The 20,975-nt window shown below is 36.8% G+C and overlaps 1 protein-coding gene across 1 annotated transcript in view; it reads right to left on the bottom strand.

Moving 5' to 3' along the window:
- Positions 1 to 20,975, bottom strand: part of ORC5 (origin recognition complex subunit 5) — a 100,704-nt gene that overhangs the window by 7,771 nt on the left and 71,958 nt on the right. Inside the window, exon 13 of the mRNA XM_005901449.2 lies at positions 1,261 to 1,373. Coding sequence (XP_005901511.1) covers positions 1,261 to 1,373 — 113 coding nt within the window. The remainder of the gene's footprint in view (positions 1 to 1,260; positions 1,374 to 20,975) is intronic.

Raw genomic sequence — 20,975 nt, 5'->3', positions numbered from 1 at the left:
ATAGTCTAGGAAAAAAAATATGAAAAGAGCCAAGCCTCAAGGAACAACTAAATGTAAAGGTCAGTGGGTAGGATAAGCTGACAAATGAGCTTGAGAAGAAACAGCCAAGGAATAAAGATGAAAATCACAAGATTAAAATCATGCACTCTAGGAGAAGAGTTTTAAAAGAGATAGAGTAGTCAATCCTGTTGGGTGCCACTGAGAATACATAGTCTGAGGGCTGGGAAAGATGCTGGAAAAAGGGAGGAGATGGAATTCAGAGCAGAAGTGGAAGAGCCCATTTGACATAGGAGAAGGAACCCCAATCTACTGATCAAGGAAAGACAGAAGACGGGCACATATGTAGGTAGTGAAAGGAGTTCTCAACTCAGTTTCAATTTTGTTCTCTGAAGCAGTAACTGCTGAACAAAGTGAACACAGATGTTAGGACTTGTGGTTTGAATACACTCAAGAATCAGAATCTAGATCGAAAAGAAACCTGTAAACCACATATTCTACTTTTCAATACATGTGGTGGAATGGCTGTGAGGCTGGTAGAAGATAATCAATTAGAAAAAGAGGGAAATAGAGCCAGACTGTAAGAGTCTCAAAGAAATTCAAATTTTTGCAAGAAATTGGGGAGAAAATAACTATCTAGAAGTGGCAACAAAAAGAAAGGATAACACTTAAAGAGCATCCAATCCTGAGAGGTAGGAGTTTGAGAAAGTAAGAAGCTACTACTAGAGATAATTGGCAGGCTTCCCAGGTAGCTCAGTGGTAAAGAATTCATCTGCCAATGAAGGAGACACAGATTCAACCCCTGGGTCAGGAAGAGCCCCTGGAGAAGGAAATGGCAACCCAGTATTCTTGCCTGGAAAATTCCAGGGAGAGAAGAGCCTGGTGGGCTATACAGTCCATGGCATCACAAAGAGTTGGACAGGACTTGGCAACTAACACAAACACACATACACTATAGTATATACAAGTTATCTGTAGTCAGCTGCCCATTAAATCCTACCTTGCTACTATAGGACCACTATTCCAGTCTGTCTCAGACTCTCAGAATCCTGATTTTTGCCATATGTTAACTAATTCTCTGAATTTTGTCATTTGTAAATCTGATGAGAGGGTTCATTCTACAGTGAAATAGTCATTCTCGGCATTTAAATGATCTTCTCTTGCTTAAATGACTGATGACATTACATTAGGAAGAAGATTAATTTTTATACTTAGTATATCATTTACATAATTCAAGACCATTAATGATTATTCTATGCTTACCTAGCAATAGCTCTGATGAAGTCTAGAGACACTGTGCATTTGTATTTTGGTTCATCAAGTTGATCGTCATGGCCAACCAGGGTTAACAGCTGAAGGGTCACTAAAGAGGTAATCTAAAAATAAGAAAAGTATTTTTATGAGAAAATGGTTTAACCAGATTGCATGATGTCCTTGTTTCTGAAACATTTTATAGTTACTTTGATAACAATATGTAACAGAATTCACAAGAGCATCTGCAAATATGACCACTTTGAAATTTGTATAAACAAATTTGTACATATGCTTAATGTCCTAGTTAATCAAACTAATGATCAACCTTTAAGGACTCCACTAGAGATAAATTTATTTCAACTAACGACACACATATGACTGCTAACCTTTAAAAACTATAAACAAAGGACATTCCTTCTCTCCATAAAAATTTTATGAACTTTCTATCCAAATACCTCAGAATATCAAATCTGCACTCCCTTGAGAATCGAGCAGTTAAAATGTGAAAGTGGGCCTTTTTCAGAGTTGAGTAGCTGGTTAGATAAGAAATACATCCTTCAGATCTAGACTTAGTCTTGCTTTTAAACTGATCCTCAATTAGGCAGTCAGGAAAACAGCAGGGAGATTAACAATGGCAAAAGTGCATTTTGACAAGTCAAAAATCCAAAATCCAAAATAATTTCACGTGCACAACGCTGACAGAAATATTAAGTGCTCCGAAATCCAAGAAACAAAGCTGACCCAAGAGCTGGAATTCTTTGAGTAGCCTATTTTCTTTTCCCAATTTTTTTTTCCCCCTCATCTCCTGAAGGCCAACAGAAAAAGAAGCCAACAATGGTAAGAAGGAAGATCAGGAGACTTGGTGATCTGTAACTGCTGGTGACAGTATCTATAATACTTATCATGTGCCTTAGGAATAAAAAAAAAAATGTTCACTTAATCTGTGATCAATACCTTGAGATGCAGTAAACATTCTGAATGATAAAAACAATAACAGCAGTAGTGATTTGCTTGGTACCATGTACTCTATACACAGCATCTCATTTATGCCTCATAACCCTACAAGGTGGATGCTATTATACTCATTCTATAAATGATTCTTAGAGATGTTAAGTAACTTTCCTCAGACCCCAGAACTGACAGGTGGCTTAGTAAGAATTCAAACCTAGAGTTCATGCTCACTCTATTATACTACACAGACTCTACTATTGCAATTTAAAAGGGGGAACTGTTATGCAGTGTTCAGTCAGCTGTCAATATTAACAATTTTTAAAAACCAACAGATGGGTAGATACCACAGTATTTTATATACAGAAAAGACTATATTTAGCAAATACAAAGCATTTTTTCAATAAAAACTTACAAGTTTTATATTTTCTTAACTTTAAACAGCTCTCACATAAATAATATGCAGAGGGATATTTTTTATAGGCCAGTCTAACAAGCTTTACCTTTTGAGTGGAATATATACTCTATTTCCCTTCACTGAAAAGATATTCTAAAATTTTGTTTCTACTACTGTGTCAACTTTTCTATTTTTTCTCTGTGTCTTTCTCATTCCTTTATTGCCTTTCATTGAACTGAATTATACTATTTTTTCATTCCACTGGTTTACTCTACTATCCTGGAAATAGTTTTATACTCCAGTTTCCACTTTGATTTTTTTCTTTTGGCTCCAAGCTATTTTAGAATTCTTTAATTTCCAACTCATAAAGTTTCTCTAGCATTTTTGACTTTTAAGAGGGGAATATCACAGAATGCAGTCTGTATACTAGCAATTCTTTGAAATTTGATAAGAAAGCTAGATTCTCCAGAGGGAAAGAAGAGTACACAGGGACATGAAAGCCACTGTGACAAAGAATGAAACTAACCACAAGTGGTCACTCTTCCTATTCTGCCGGCCAGTTCCCTTCCCTCTTTGTTCCAAGAATGTCTTGAGCTGATGGTAACTGAGTACAAACCATGCCCAAAAATGGGATCACCTATGACAGGCCAGCAAGTGGAATGAGACAAGAGTTTTCTCTCTTACTTATATACAAGTACTTATACCATAATAGTATCTTCCATTTTTGTCTCTTGGACTGCAAAGCCTAAAATATTTACTATATAGGCCCCTTACTGGAAAAAGTTTGTCAAACTCTCACACTGAAAAATTGCTAGATTCAGATAATTTAGCAATGTATATACCAAAATGTTCAGTGACTTATCCAAAGTGATAATGACTACATAATGGCAGAAACTTACTTGACTAGGATTTAGGTCTCCTAACTACAATTCTAAAACTTATGAAAAGAATGGCTAAACTGTGATCATAGCTGAAAGAGCTAACTTCTAATAAGTTGTATTATAATCTTACCTGAATAAAGAATGTGTTAAAAGAATGAGGATGATCTGTGAAAAAGGGAGTGTTCAAGGGAACAGACAAGTCAGTATGTCTCCAACAACAGGACTAAGGGCTCCCTGACCATTAAATCAGAAACCTGGTATGCACTGTAAGTGCCTGCTCATTGTGGAAGTTATAGTTATCCAGTTGTCATTCCATTAATGATTTTCTTAGTAGTATTTAAAAGGTACATATGAATAAAGTTGATGAACAGATAAAAAATGTTAAGTTACTCAACATTTTTATAAAAGAGCTCACATTTACCTAGTTTAAGAGTTAAATGAAACAAAAAAATTAAGTTGGTTGTTAAAAATGTATGAAATAGTATTGTGCCCATTAAATGAGGTCATCTATCATATTCAAAAGCAGAGACATTACTTTGCCAACAAAGGTCCGTCTAGTCAAGGCTATGGTTTTTCCCGTGGTCACGTATGGATGTGAGAATTGGACTGTGAAGAAGGCTGAGCGCCGAAGAATTGATGCTTTTGAACTGTGCTATTGGAGAAGACTCTTGAGAGTCCCTTGGACTGCAAGGAGATCCAACCAGTCCATTCTGAAGGCGATCAGCCCTGGGATTTCTTTGGAAGGAATGATGCTAAGGCTGAAACTCCAGTACTTTGGCCACCTCATGCGAAGAGTTGACTCATTGGAAAAGACTCTGATGCTGGGAGGGATTGGGGGCAAGAGGAGAAGGGGACGACAGAGGATGAGATGGCTGGATGGCATCACTGACTCGATGGACATGAGTCTCAGTGAACTCCGGGAGCTGGTGATAGACAGGGAGGCCTGGCGTGCTTCGATTCATGGGGTCGCAAAGAGTTGGACACGACTGAGCGACTGATCTGATCTGATAAGGCAACTTAACACAGTGCCTGAAACGTAATATTCAATATGAGCTACTATTTATATTATTACTACTAGCACTTTTCAATCTCAAATTTAACAAATAGGTTTCTTTTCTAATAATCCAATAGTTTACTTAAAACTCACTGTATTTTATTTGAAAACTGTTTCATATATTTCCTATAGCTTTCTGAATTATATGCCATGCTTAATTTATTTAGAAAATAAAAGATAAAACTACCTAAGGTTAAAAACATCTATATGAGGGCTTCCCTGGTAGTCTACTGATTAAGAATCCACTTTGCAATGAAAGGGACACCAGTTCAGTCTCTGGTCCAGGAAGATCCCACATGCCACAGCGCAGTTAAGCCTGTAAGCTGCAACTACTGAACCCATGCACAGCAACTACTAAAGCCTGTGTGCCCTAGAGCCCAGGCTCCTCAACAAGAGAAGCCGCCACAATGAGAAGGCCACGCACCACAACTAGAGACCAGCCCCACTTGCCACAACTATGGAAAGCTCCCTGGCAGCCACAAAGACCCAGTGCAGCCAAAAATAAATAAATATTAAAAATATATATATCTGTATGAGATTTTATAAACATTCACAACAAACTATCAATTATGAGTGGAGAGAGGGAAGGTGGGATGAGACAAGAGGAGGGAATGAAAAGGTAAAACCTACTGGGAATAAAATAAATAAACTACAAGGATTATTGCACAGCATAAGAAATATAGCCAATTTTTTGTAATAACTTTAATTGGAGAACAATCTAAAAAAATATAAAATTGCCATGTTGTATACCTGAAACTAACATAACATTATGAATCAACTATATTTCAATTAAAAAAAATACTTCTGAACAGATCAAGAAAAATAATGGGCCACATATATTCATCCCTTTGGAAAAAATGCTCAATGTGTCAGTTTCAACAGGAAATGAAGTGGATAAAAAAAATGAATCGACAAAAAACTGCATGAAAAATATAATTAAAAATTATGTGGCATATCAGACCCAGATGTAGGGAAAATTAAGGAATACATTGGTAGTTCTGAAAAAATGATACAGAATGCAAACTAAAGAGACTAGAAAAGACAAAATGAGAAAATCTAACATATTTCTAATCAAATTTCTGGAAGGAAAAGAGACAGAAAAAAGGGGCAGAAGATAATGATAATGGATGAAAAGATAATGGATGATGGATGAAAATTCATTCAAAAAGATGAAGAACACCATATCATAGAACTGAAGAGCTAAATAAATTCAACAGGGGAAATAAAAAGAAATCAATACCTAGATATGTCACAGTAAGTACAGAATATCAAAGATAAAAAGCTCTTAAAAGTAGCTAGAAAAGGAAAAACTGATTATCTTTACAGGACTAGCAATTGAACAGACAACTGTCTTAAGAACAACAATGAAAGATATAAAATAGTGGAACTATATTTTTAACATACTGAAAAAAGTAATTGTTAACTCAGAAATGTATGCCCCCAAAAACCAATCTCTTAAAACTGAGGATGAAATAAAAGGCACATTTCTAAACTAAAAACAACGGTGTGCTATCAAAATATTCCTACTCACTTAAAGAAATTCCTAAAATTTACCTCCAGGTGAAAATAAAGGAATACAAGTTGGAAGGTCTGAAATTCAAGAAGGAATGAAGAAACTGGTAAATATGATGGTAAATCACTGAATTTTGACTTTGATAAGTATAAATGCTATAATATTTATTGCAACAACTAAGAGAACAGAAGTAAGGAAATCTGAATTATAAAAATCTAAAACTAAGAAAAAGAAACAAAAGGTAGGCAAGACAAATAGAATAAAACAAGATAAGATATAAACAAAATTACATTAGAAATTATACTAAAAGTTAACTAAATGTTGCAAATAAAAGTCAAAGATTAAGTGACTGAAAAATAAATCCAACTATATACTCTTTAGGACAGATACAACAAAATAGAAGAATATGGGAAGGTTAACAGTTAAAGGACAGAATGAGAAACATGAAGCAAACTAAAACAACGAAGGTATATTAACACAGACAAGAGAATTAAAAAGAGATTTAAAGAAAGGCACACTTAGTAATGACAAAATGCAGTCACGAAGCTCCCACCTCTCACAAGATGAGTGTCATGAGACCCTTACTATGAAGGGACGAGACGCAAAACAGGACGAGCAGTCAAGGAATAATGGGATCTTTCGGGGAAAGTGAGTATTGCTGAAAGTTAAGACAAACTCATTATCGTTTCCAGTTTAGAAACAGGTAGGAATAATAATGAGAAAGTGGGTCTGAAATAGTAATAAATGGGAGGCTATATAGAAGAGTTAATATTATCTCCTATGGCAAAATATATTCATTAACTTCATTCCTTTCTATTTTTTTTTTTTACAAAGGATTCATCTGCTAAAGTAGGTTAGTAATAGGTATTTGAATCCCTTTTAAAATGTCTTTTAAACCCTTTAACATTTGAAATATTAATCTCCCTTTATTAATAAAATAGGCTTCTTTAGTACTTCTTTTTCCTTTAATATAGAAAACATTACTCACATTTTACTCTCCCACTGGCATTTCCTTATATTATTTCTTATAACTTCTACTTTCCTGTGATTGAAATACTCTCACATATTTAATTCAACTCTAATCCAAATTATAGGCTAAATTTACTCTTCCATTTTTTCATAAACAAAAAATCTGTCTCTAATCTAGTTAAGTTAGAATTTCAAGAATATTTTCAGGTTATCTCACTGTTTCATTACTTTTACTGTATTAGTTATGGTTAATTATCAAAGGCAATTACATTGAAACAGACAGTCCCTTGAATCAGTTCTACCAAGATTCCATGGATACATTAATCACATAAATTGTACAAAGGATACAGTACCACTTTAAGATGTAGCAGTCAAAAGGTATTTCCAAAATATTAGTAAGATGATTGCTCAATTTGGCAGGGGAAGACGGATGGGGTCTGATTTAGGAGATGCTAATACACACAGTGGAAACAGTGTCAGACTTTATTTTTTTGGGCTCCAAAATCACTGCAGATGGTGACTGCAGCCATGAAATTAAAAGACACTTACTCCTTGGAAGCAAAGATATGACCAACCTAGACAGCATATTGAAAAGCAGAGACATTACTTTGCCAACAAAGGTCCATCTAGTCAAGGCTATGGTTTTTCCTGTGGTCATGTATGGATATGAGAGTTGGACTGTGAAGAAGGCTGAGCACCAAAGAATTGATGCTTTTGAACTGTGGTGTTGGAGAAGACTCTTGAGAGTCCCTTGGACTGCAAGGAGATCCAACCAGTCCATTCTGAAGGAGATCAGCCCTGGGATTTCTTTGGAGGGAATGATGCTGAAGCTGAAACTCCAGTACTTCGGCCACCTCATGCGAAGAGCTAACTCATTGGAAAAGACTCTGATGCTGGGAGGGATTGGGGGCAGGAGGAGAAGGGGACGACAGAAGATGAGATGGCTGGATGGCATCACTGACTCGATGGACGTGAGTCTCAGTGAACTCCGGGAGTGGGTAATGGACAGGGAGGCCTGGTGTGCTTCGATTCATGGGGTCGCAAAGAGTCGGACACGACTGAGCGACTGAACTGAACTGAACTGAACTGAATACACACAAAAATCTAAACTAAAATGAAACAAATTATAATGTGATTTCTCACATTAAAAAAACCTAATTTCAGAGTCTTTTAATTCCTTGAGTTACCATATGAACAGAAACAACACACAAATACATAATTTAGGAGAACATTACATAAAAAAATGTACAAGTACCAACAACTTAAAAGTACTTTGATAGTTTATGAAAATGATGCTAGAGTAAACTGAAAAAATTAAGTAGAAAGATTAACTTAAAAACTGATGCTGAAAATGAAGCTCCAATACTTTGGCCACCTGATGAGAAGAGCCAACTCATTAGAAAATACCCTGATGCTGGGAAAGCGTGAAGGCAGAAGGAGAAGGGGACTACAGAGGATGAGATAGTTGGATGGCTCACTGACTCAATGGACATGAGTTTGAGCAAGCTCTGGGAGATGGTGAAGGACAGGGAAGCCTGGTGTGCTGCAGTCCATGGGGTCGCAGAGTCGGACACGACTGAGCAACTGAACAACAACATGGGGTCAACATTTTGAATCTCAAACATATTAATTTAAGCCTAGATGAAAAATTCTGGGAAAATACATGGAACTTGTGGAAAATTATTTCTATATGTGTATAAGCACAAGAATACCCACCTTTCTCTCCATTATTGAATCCCTAGTTTTATTTCCCACTGCATATCCATGAAAGTTTTGAGGACTTGGTCTAGGTACTGCGCATTCAAAGATGGACAGGGGTTAACAGGAAGATGGCGGAGGAATAGAATGGGGAAAACACTTTCTCCCCCACAAATTCATCAAAAGAACATTTAAACGCAGAGTAAATTCCACAAAACAATTTCTGAATGCCAGCATAGCACATCAGGCACCCAGAAAAGCAACCCACTGTCTTTGAAAGGAGGTAGGAAAAAATATAAAAGACAAAAAAAGAGACAAAAGAGGGAGGGATGGAGCTCCGTCCCGAGAAGGGAGTCTTAAAAAGAGAGAAGTTTCCAAACACCAGGAAACATTCTCACTGCAGAGTCTGTGCCGAGCCTTGAAAGCACAGAGGGCAACATAACAGGGAGGAAAAATAAATAAACAATTAAAACCCACAGGTTAGGAGCCCTACGGTAACTCCTCCAGCAGAGAAGCAGCACAGATGCCTGCACACGCCACTAGCAAGCGGGGGCTTGGGCAGGGAGGTGTAGCCCCGGTTGCATCACTTAGAGTAAGGATCAGGCCTGAATACCCCGAGCGCTACCTGAGCGAAATAATTTGGGCTAGCAAACCAGACTGTGGGATATCTACCACGAGAAAAGCCAGCCCTAACCTAAGACACCGCCAGGCCCGCGCACGGAACAAAGGACTGTACAGAGATAGCCGGCTGCAGACCGTCCCCCTCCGGTGACAGGCAGCCAGAGCTGGAAGGGGGCAATCGCAGGCCCAGAGAGACATTATCTACAAAACTGTAAGAAGGCTTCTTTGCTAACTAAAACTTCTTGGGGTTCTGGACAGTCAACATCCGCGTGAGAAGGTGCGCCAGTTATACACCCAGATAACCGAGCGGTGAGGAGGCGGTAAGTCACAGCAACCGTGCTCGCCAAACACCTCATCATTGAAAGACAAGTATATGTCTTATCTTTCTTGTCTGAGCTGCTCGGACCTGGGAAGGGCACAAAACGCAGGCCCAACCGAGTCTGTGCCTCTGAGGACTACCCGAGTGCCTGAACCTGAGCAGCTTAGACCTGGGAGGTGCAAGCAGCCCAGGGCTGGCTGCGGATAGTTCTCGGCGGAGCAATCTAGAGCCTGAGCAGTGTGGGCAGGAAGGCGATAGCACCGTGAGTGGGGGCAGGCCCAGTGTGGCTGAGGCACTGCAAGCACACACCAGTCTTATTTATTTGCAGCGTCCCTCCCTCCCCACAGCATGACTGAACAAGTGAGCCTTTAAAAAAAAAAAAAAAAAGGTGTCCACCACCGCTCCCTTTGTATCAGGGCAGAAATCAGACATTGAAGAGACCAGCAAACAGAAGAAGCTATAACAGAGGGAACCGCCTTGGAAGGGACAGGCAATAAGATTAAAACCCCGTGGTTAGTACCGACTACACAGGAAGGGACCTATAGATCTTGAGAAATATAAGCCGGAACAAGGAACTAGCCAAAAATGAACTGAACCCACAATACCCACAACAACATCAGAGAAAGTCATACATATATTTTTACTATTTTTACGATCATTCTTTCTTTTTTTTTTTTAAATTTTAAAAAAAATTTTAAGTCCTCTATTACTCCTTTAATTTTCACTTTTATAACCTACTATTACTTTGCAAAAAAAAAAAAAAAAACCCCTTTTTTAAAAAGCAAACTTCATATATATATTTTTATAACTTTTGGGACTTTTTCTTCTTCTACTTTTCTTTAACATTGTATTTTTGAAATTCCAAACTCTGCTCTAGATTTTTAATTTTAGCTTTTTGGTATTTGTTATCAATTTTGTACCTATATTTTTTTTATAACTTTTGTGACTTTTTTTTTCTTCTTTCTTTCTGTTCATCTTTTCTTTAACATTGTATTCCTGAAATTCCAAACTCTACTCTAGATTTTTAATTTATGCTTTTTGGTATTTGTTATCAATTTTGTACCTATATCTTCTTTATAATTTTTGTGACTTTGCTTATTTTTGTTTTTTTTTCTCTTTTTCTTCTTCTTTTCTTTAACACTGTATTTTTGAAATTCCAAACTCTACTCTAGATTTTTTAACTTTTGCATTTTGGTATTTGTTATCAATTTTGCACCTATATTTTCTTTATAATTTTTGTGACTTTGTTTTTTTTTTTTTTTTTCTTTCTTTTCCTTCTTCTTTTCTTTAACATTGTATTTTTTAAATTCCAAACTCTACTCTAGATTTTTAACTTTTGCTTTTAGGTATTTGTTACCAATTTTGTACCTTTAAGAACCCAATCTTCAGTATCCATTTTTTACTAGGGAGTGAGATTACTGGCTTCACTGCTCTCTCCCCCTTCAGACTCTCCTTTTTTTCCACCAGGTCGCCTGTGTCTCCTCCCTAACCCTTCTCTACTCTACCCAACTCTGAATTTCTGTGTGTTCCAGACGGTGGAGAACACTTAGGGAACTGATTATTGGCTGGATCTGTCTCTCTCCTTTTCATTCCCTCCTTTTTATCCTCCTGGCCACCTCTGTCTCCTTCCTCCCTCTTCTCTTCTCTGTATAACTCTGTGAACATCTCTGAGCAGTCCAGTTGTGGAGTGCACATAAGGAAGTGATTACTGGTTAGCCCGCTCTCTCCTCTATTGATTCCACCTCATCTCATCTGGGTCACCTCTAACTCCCTCCTCCCTCTTCTCTTCTCCATGTAACACTGTGAACCTCTCTGGGTGACCCTCATGGTGGAGAAACTTTTCATTTTTAACCTAGATGTTTTATCAATGGTGCTGTATAGAAGGAGAAGTTTTGAGACTACTGTAAAAATAAGACTGATAACTGGAAGCAGGAGGCTTAAGTCCAAACCCTGACTCCAGGGAACATTAATTGACAGGAGCTCATCAAACGCCTCCATACCTACACTGAAATCAAGCACCACACAAGGACCAACAATTTCCAGGGCAAGACATACCAAGCAAATTCTCCAGCAACACAGAAACACAGCCCTGAGCTCCAAGATACAGGCTGCACAAAGTTACCCCAAAACCATAGACATCTCATAACTCATTACTGGACACTTCATTGCACTCCAGAGAGAAGAAATCTAGCTCTACCCACCAGAACACCGACACAAGCTTCCCTAACCAAGAAACCTTGACAAGCCACCTGTACAAACCCACACACAGTGAGGAAATGCCATAATAAAGAGAACTCCACAAACTGCCAGAATACAGAAAGGACACCCCAAACTCAGCAATTTAAACAAGATGAAGAGACAGAGGAATACCCAGCAGGTAAAGGAACAGGATAAATGCCCACCAAACCAAACAAAAGAGGAAGAGATAGGGAATCTACCTAATAAAGAATTTCAAATAATGGTAGTGAAATTGATCCAAAATCTTGAAATCAAAATGGAATCACAGATAAACAGCCTGGAGACAAGGATTAAGAAGATGCAAGAAACGTTTAACAAGGACCTAGAAGAAATAAAAAAAGAGTCAATATATAATGAATAATGCAATAAATGAGATCAAAAACACTCTGGAGGCAACAAATAGTAGAGTAACAGAGGCAGAAGATAGGATTAGTGAATTAGAAGATAGAATGGTAAAAATAAATGAATCAGAGAGGAAAAAAGAAGAACAAATTAAAAGAAATGAGGACAATCTCAGAGACCTCCAGGACAATATTAAACACTACAACATTTGAATCATAGGGCTCCCAGAAGAAGAAGACAAAAAGAAAGATCATGAGAAAACACTTGAGGAGATAATAGTTGAAAACTTCCCTAAAATGGGGAAGGAAATAATCACTCAAGTCCAAGAAACCCAGAGAGTCCCAAACAGGATAAACCCAAGGCGAAACACCCCAAGACACATATTAACCAAATTAACAAAGATCAAACACAAAGAACAAATATTAAAAGCAGCAAGGGAAAAACAACAAATAACACACAAGGGAATTCCCATAAGGATAACAGCTGATCTTTAAATAGAAACTCTTCAAGCCAGGAGGGAATGGCAAGACATACTTAAAATGATGAAAGAAAATAACCTACAGCCCAGATTATTGTACCCAGCAAGGATCTCATTCAAATATGAAGGAGAAATCAAAAGCTTTACAGACAAGCAAAAGCTGAGAGAATTCAGCACCACTAAACCAGCTCTCCAACAAATACTAAAGGATATTCTCTAGACAGGAAATACAAAAAGGGTGTATAAATTTGAACACAAAACAATAAAGTAAATGGCAATGGGATCATACTTATCAATAATTACCTTAAACATAAAAGGGTTGAATGCCCCAACCAAAAGACAAAGACTGGCTGAATGGATACAAAAACAAGATCCCAACATATGTTGTCTACAAGAGACCCACCTCAAAACAGGGGACACATACAGACTGAAAGTGAAGGGCTGGAAAAAGATTTTTCATGCAAATAGGGATCAAAAGAAAGCAGGAGTAGCAATACGCATATCAGATAAAATAGACTTTAAAACAAAGGCTGTAAAAAGAGACAAAGAAGGTCACTACATAATGATCAAAGGATCAATCCAAGAAGAAGATATAACAATTATAAATATATATGCACCCAACATAGAGCACCGCAATTTGTAAGACAAATACTAACAAGTATGAAAGGAGAAATTAACAATAACACAATAATAGTGGGAGACTTTAATACCCCACTCACACCTATGGATAGATCAACTAAACAGAAAATTAACAAGGAAACACAAACTTTAAATGATACAATAGACCAGTTAGACCTAATTGATATCTATAGGACAATTCACCCCAAAACAAAGAATTTCACCTTTTTCTCAAGTGCACACGGAACCTTCTCCAGGATAGATCACATCCTGGGCCATAAATCTGGCCTTGGTAAATTCAGAAAAATTGAAATCATTCCAAGCATCTTTTCTGACCACAATGCAGTAATATTAGATCTCAATTACAGGAGAAAAACTATTAGAAATTCCACCATATGGAGGTTGAACAACACGCTGCTGAATAACCAACAAATCACAGAAGAAATCAAAAAAGAAATCAAAATTTGCATAGAAATGAATGAAAATGAAAACACAACAACCCAAAACCTGTGGGACACTGTAAAAGTAGTCCTAAGGGGAAAGTTCATAGCAATACAGGCATACCTCAAGAAACAAGAAAAAAGTCAAATAAATAATCTAACTCTACACCTAAAGCAACTAGAAAAGGAAGAAATGAAGAACCCCAGGGTTAGTAGAAGGAAAGAAATCTTAAAAATTAGGGCAGAAATAAATGCAAAAGAAACAAAAGAGACCATAGCAAAAATCAACAAAGGCAAAAGCTGGTTCTTTGAAAGGATAAATAAAATTGACAAACCATTAGCCAGACTCATCAAGAAACAGAGGGAGAAAAAATCAAATGAATAAAATTAGAAATGAAAATGGAGAGATCACAACAGACAACACACAAATACAAAGGATCATAAGAGACTACTATCAGCAATTATATGCCAATAAAATGGACAATGTGGAAGAAATGGACAAATTCTTAGAAAAGTACAACTTTCCAAAACTGGACCAAGAAGAAATAGAAAATCTTAACAGACCCATCACAAGCACGGAAATTGAAACTGTAATCAGAAATCTTCCAGCAAACAAAAGCCCAGGTCCAGACAGCTTCACAGCTGAATTCTACCAAAAATTTAGAGAAGAGCTAACACCTATCCTACTCAAACTCTTCCAGAAAATTGCAGAGGAAGGTAAACTTCCAAACTCATTCTATGAGGCCACCATCACCCTAATACCAAAACCTGACAAAGATCCCACAAAAAAAGAAAACTACAGGCCAATATCACTGATGAACATAGATGCAAAAATCCTTAACAAAATTCTAGCAATCAGAATCCAACAACACATTAAAAAGATCATACACCATGACCAAGTGGGCTTTATCCCAGGAATGCAAGGATTCTTCAATATCCACAAATCAATCAATGTAATATGCCACATTAACAAATTGAAAAATAAAAACCATATGATTATCTCAATAGATGCAGAGAAAGCTTTTGACAAAATTCAACATCCATTTATGATAAAAACTCTCCAGAAAGCAGGAATAGAAGGAACATACTTCAACATAATAAAAGCTATATATGACAAACCCACAGCAAACATTATCCTCAATGGTGAAAAATTGAAAGCATTTCCTCTAAAGTCAGGAACAAGACAAGGGTGCCCACTTTCACCATTACTATTCAACATAGTTTTGGAAGTTTTGGCCACAGCAATCAGAGCAGAAAAAGAAATAAAAGGAATCCAAATTGGAAAAGAAGAAGTAAAACTCTCACTGTTTGCAGATGACATGATCCTCTACATAGAAAACCCTAAAGACTCCACCAGAAAATTACTAGAACTAATCAATGAATATAGTAAAGTTGCAGGATATAAAATCAACACAGGGAAATCCCTTGCATTCCTATACACTAATAATGAGAAAATACAAAGAGAAATTAAGGAAACAATTCCATTCACCATTGCAACAAAAAGAATAAAATACTTAGGAATATATCTACCTAAAGAAACTAAAGACCTATATATAGAAAACTATAAAACACTGGTGAAAGAAATCAAAGAGGACATTAATAGATGGAGAAATATACCATGTTTATGGGTTGGAAGAATCAATATAGTGAAAATGAGTATACTACCCAAAGCAATTTATAGATTCAATGCAATCCCTATCAAGCTACCAATGGTATTCTTCACAGACCTAGAACAAATAATTTCACAATTTGTAGGGAAATACAAAAAACCTCGAATAGCCAAAGCGATCTTGAGAAAGAAGAATGGAACTGGAGGAATCAACCTGCCTGACTTCAGGCTCTACTACAAAGCCACAGTCATCAAGACAGTATGGTACTGGCACAAAGACAGAAATATAGATCAATGGAACAAAATAAAAAGCCCAGAGAAAAATCCACGCACGTATGGACACCTTATCTTTGACAAAGGAGGCAAGAATATACAATGGATTAAAGACAATCTCTTTAACAAGTGGTGCTGGGAAAACTGGTCAACCACTTATAAAGAATGAAACTAGAACACTTTCTAACACCATACACAAAAATAAACTCAAAATGGATTAAAGATCTCAATGTAAGACCAGAAACTATAAAACTCCTAGAGGAGAACATAGGCAAAACACTCTCTGACATACATCACAGCAGGATCCTCTATGACCCACCTCCCAGAATATTGGAAATAAAAGCAAAAATAAACAAATGGGACCTAATTAACCTTAAAAGCTTCTGCACAACAAAGTAAACTATAAGCAAGGTGAAAAGATAGCCTTCAGAATGGGAGAAAATAATAGCAAATGAAGCAACTGACAAACAACTAATCTCAAAAATATACAAGCAACTCCTACAGCTCAATTCCAAAAAAATAAATGACCCAATCAAAAAATGGGCTAAAGAACTAAATAGACATTTCTCCAAAGAAGACATACAGATGGCTAACAAACACATGAAAAGATGCTCAACATCACTCATTATCAGAGAAATGCAAATCAAAACCACTATGAGGTACCATTTCACGCCAGTCAGAATGGTTGTGATCCAAAAGTCTACAAGCAATAAATGCTGGAGAGGGTGTGGAGAAAAGGGAACCCTCTTACACTGTTGGTGGGAATGCAAACTAGTACAGCCACTATGGAGAACAGTGTGGAGATTCCTTAAAAAACTGGAAATAGAACTGCCTTATGATCCAGCAATCCCACTGCTGGGCATACACAGAGGAAACCAGAATTGAAAGAGACACATGTACCCCAATGTTCATCTCAGCACTGTTTATAATAGCCAGGACATGGAAGCAACCTAGATGTCCATCAACAGATGGATGGATAAGAAAGCTGTGGTACATATACACAATGGAGTATTACTCAGCCATTAAAACAAATACATTTGAGTCAGTTCTAATGAGGTGGATGAAACTGGAGCCTATTATACAGAGTGAAGTAAGCCAGAAAGAAAAACACCAATATAGTATACTAATGCATATATATGGAATTTAGAAAGATGGTAACAATAACCCTGTATACAAGACAGCAAAAGAGACACTGATGTACAGAACAGTCTTTTGGACTCTGTGGGAGAGGGAGAGGGTGGGATGATTTGGGAGAATGGCATTGAAACATGTATAATATCATGTATGAAACAAGTCACCAGTCCAGGTTTGTTGCACGATACTGGATGCTTGGGGCTGGTGCACTGGGACGACCAAGAGGGATGGTATGGGGAGGGAGGAGGGAGGAGGGTTCAGGATGGGGAACACATGTATACCTGTGGCAGATTCATTTTGATATATGGCAAAACCAATACAATATTGTAAAGTTAAATAAAATAAAATTTAAAAAATAAATAAATAAAATAAAATGTTAACAGGCCTCCTGGCCAGAAGATGATGTAAATCACCTAAAGCTTTTGCATATGATACGTTTGCAGAAAGAAAGCCTGGCTTCGATAAGGATCAAGGACTGCTGACCTTGCATGACTCTACCCACCATCCCCATTATCCCCTATACACAACTTAAGGTATAAAAAGTACTTGGGAAAATAAAGTGCGGGCCTTGCTCACCGAAAAAAAAAACAAAAACAAAGATGGACAAGATCATGGAAAATATTGATTTACTTCCTTGTCCAACATTAAGTGCTCATGACAAAATGATGAAGTCCTCCTATCTGCAGGCTGGCATTAATGTCTAAATAATTTGATATGATCAACAGGAATATGGCAAAAGCCTGCAGACTAGTAAGGGTACTCAGGACCAGACTCAGTTCTGTATGTGAGCATGTGCAATCATTAGACAGAGTGGAATTGGTCTTTCCCATCTGCTGCAGCAGCCAAGGATTTAGCAACACAGAAAATAGACACACAAGAGTCATTATTTTTGTTAAGGCCCCAAATGAAGGAAATGTTTTAGTTGCAACAAATAAGAATAAATAGGAGTGTTTTGTAGCCAATAAAATTGATCTTAGAAGGATTTAATCTTTGTTGGGGCAAAGCTCTCTAAATAATGGCAAAATATATTTTAATATTTTGAAATTCTTTTTAGCACTGTGTAATTTACAGAAAACTTGTGATCCAACTGAGCTTTAAATAAACCTAGAACATGTTTCATAAACAAATACTAACAGCAAGCCAAGCCAGAAGAAAACACATTTTAAAAAAATACAGCAGGACTTCTGGTCCAGATAACATGGGTTAGATTCATATTTACAGTTCTTTTCAGCTAAGCACAACTATAAACCCTGGAAATAACCTTATGAAAGGACTGAAAGGCAGAAAGAGGAAGGCAGACTACTTCCAGGACTGGAGGAATAATGTAGAGACAGGATGTCTTACGGCTGCAGCAACTGCAGAAGGTGATGTAGGCTCAGCATCTACTGATCCCTAATCTAGAACAGAACAGAAAGCTACGCAGGTAGGCTTATTTCTCTCCTGGACTAAACAGGAGTCCAGGCCAAAAGAAATGGTAACTCTAAGTTCTATATCTGGCAAAACTATCCCTCATGAATAAAGTGGAAATAAAGACATTCTCAAATGAGGTAAAACTAAAGAATCAGTAGCAGACCCATCTTTGAAACACTGCTAAATGGAGTTCTTTAAACAAAAAGGAAATAATAAAAGAAGGAACCTTGAGCATGAAAAAGGAAGAAAAAACAACAGAAAGGCAGAAATATGAATAAAGCAGACTATCTCATGAGTTTTCTAACTCATATTTGATTAAAAACTGATTATCATCTGATCCTCAAAACAATGATATTTAAAAAGCAGGAATTTAAAAGAACTTAGAAAGACGTAAGGTTATCATATTTCATTGGAGGTAGTAAAACATTGATACCACTTATGAAATTAAACGTGCAATTACCATATTAACAGTAGTTGCATCTTTTGTACATGTTCACACAAAAACCTGTATATGAGCATTCATCGTAGTTTTACTTGTGACAGCCAAAAACTGGGAAGAACCCAGAGAGCCTTCAATGGGTGAAGAGTTAAACAATCTATGTATTTCATATCATGGAATACAACTCAGCAGCAAAAAAAGAATGAACTATTGGTACATGCAACAATTTAGATGGCTCTCAAAGGAATTTATGCTGAATGACAAAAAGCCAATCTCAAATGTTAAATATTATATAAATCTGTTTATACAAATTTTTGAAACAACACAATTTTAGAAGGTGGAGATTAGTGGTTGCCAGGGACTGGGGGAATAGGCAAGAGAAAGGTGAGTGTGGTTATAAAAGGAGGGGTCCTTCTGATTACAGAACTGGTATATTGTCTACGGTGCAAGATACACAAACCTACACATACAATAAAATTACAAATAACCAATATGCACAGATATAGACAAAAATGAATAAATGCAAAAGTGGAAAATTTAATTAAGATCAGTAGATCACATCAATATTAATTTACTGGTTGTGAAACTGAGTAAAGGGCATACAGCAAGAAAGAGCCCTTATTTTTTCTTACTGAACATAAATCTATAGCAACTCAAAAATATTTTTATTTAAAAATTAACTACACTGAAAAAATACACAAAATATAGAGGGCTTTGAGAACTTATAAACTGCTAGAAGGCATTTTGTCTCAAAATAACAAGTACCTATGAAGCAGATATTTAAATCTACTCATAGAAATAAAAATATTTTTGACCTTTATTTACAGGGATTTAAAAAAAACTACTTGATAAAATACTGCTCAAAGTGGGCAAGTTTAACAATATTAATTATTTCAATATCAATATGCCACTGGATTGAGGTTATATGGGTTTTTAAGTTTATAGATTACAGATTTTCCTATTGAAAGTTTGATAATTAGTTGTGACTTGTGGTTCAGCCACAAGAATTTGTAGCTGTTGGTTTCATGCTGTGAGCCCATTAAGACATCACAAAGTTGCTCCAAACCTGTGGCTAACACAACTTATCACTTACTCTAAAGCCCAGGAGGATTATAGCAAAACTATTATGTAAATACCACCTCAGTGTTCTAAATTTTGCCAAATTCTACTTTTTATTTCTATTGTTTTAAATGGTGAAAATTTTGCTTTGTTTGTTTGGGGTCTACAGAAAACTAATGTAGTTTAAACAATAAATACCAAAGTGTTCCAATGTAAAAATTATTACGAAATAAAATTGAGCCAGCCCATCAGGACTGGAAATTCTGGGAGATCAGTGCCTTGTTTCACAGATGTGAAAACAGACATCATAAAAGGATGACTGGCATTATCAGCCCCTACTCAGTCACCTCAAACAAATTAATATGTTGGACATGTTTAAAATTACACATGCAAAAGTCCTAATGAAAAAGAATGTAACATATATATCATGCAAGAGGTCTACTACAAAATATTTTAAGAGTTGTAACAACAAATTTTAAATTAAGTATGTGATCCTAAGAATAATTAACATATTAAAAGTGTTTAGCCAAAATAGTGCCTCACTTGGGGTACTGATGAATATTAGAAGGTAGTCTGTCAAAACTATGACTGTAGTAAAGACCCCAGTTCAGTGCTTTTATCTTTTCTTCTACTGCTCTTCAAATTACACACTATGTAACTGGCATTCACTCTTCTCAGGATCTGGCAGAGGATATGGACAAAACTTGAGAGAAGAGAAATAAGAGGTATGGGAAACTACTTAATATTAGTGACCATGGGTAATTAATGGAAGAGGGATTGAAACTTGCTATTAAGTCCAGGCTCTAAAGACTAGACATAGACACTGACAGATCTGCATCTACAGACTACAGATAACAGGCAGTGTACTGCTGCTGCTGCTGCTGCTAAGTCGCTTCAGTCGTGTCCAACTCTGTGCGACCCCAAAGATGGCAGCCCACCAGGCTCCCCCTCCCTGGGATTCTCCAGGCAAGAACACTGGAGTGGATTGCCATTTCCTTCTCCAATGCATGAGAGTGAAAAGTGAAAGGGAAGTTGCTCAGTCGTGTCCGACTCCTAGCGACCCCATGGACTGCAGCCTACCAGGTTCCTCCGTCCATGGGATTTTCCAGGCAAAAGTGCTAGGCACTTTAATTCCTTTAGTCCTCACAAGAGCCCAGCCATGAGTTAGGTACTATAAATAAAGCTTATTTCCAGAACAGGAAACAATTTCAGAGAGGTTAATAAATATTCAAGGTCACTGAGCAAATAGCAGTAAAAACTACACTGGATTTGAATACAATCTGA

This window comes from Bos mutus, chromosome 4 (genome assembly GCF_027580195.1).
Source record: "Bos mutus isolate GX-2022 chromosome 4, NWIPB_WYAK_1.1, whole genome shotgun sequence".
In the NCBI taxonomy this organism is placed as follows: domain Eukaryota; kingdom Metazoa; phylum Chordata; class Mammalia; order Artiodactyla; family Bovidae; genus Bos; species Bos mutus.
The sequence above is the reverse complement of the archived record's forward strand: the minus strand, read 5'-3'. Positions and strand labels throughout refer to the sequence as shown.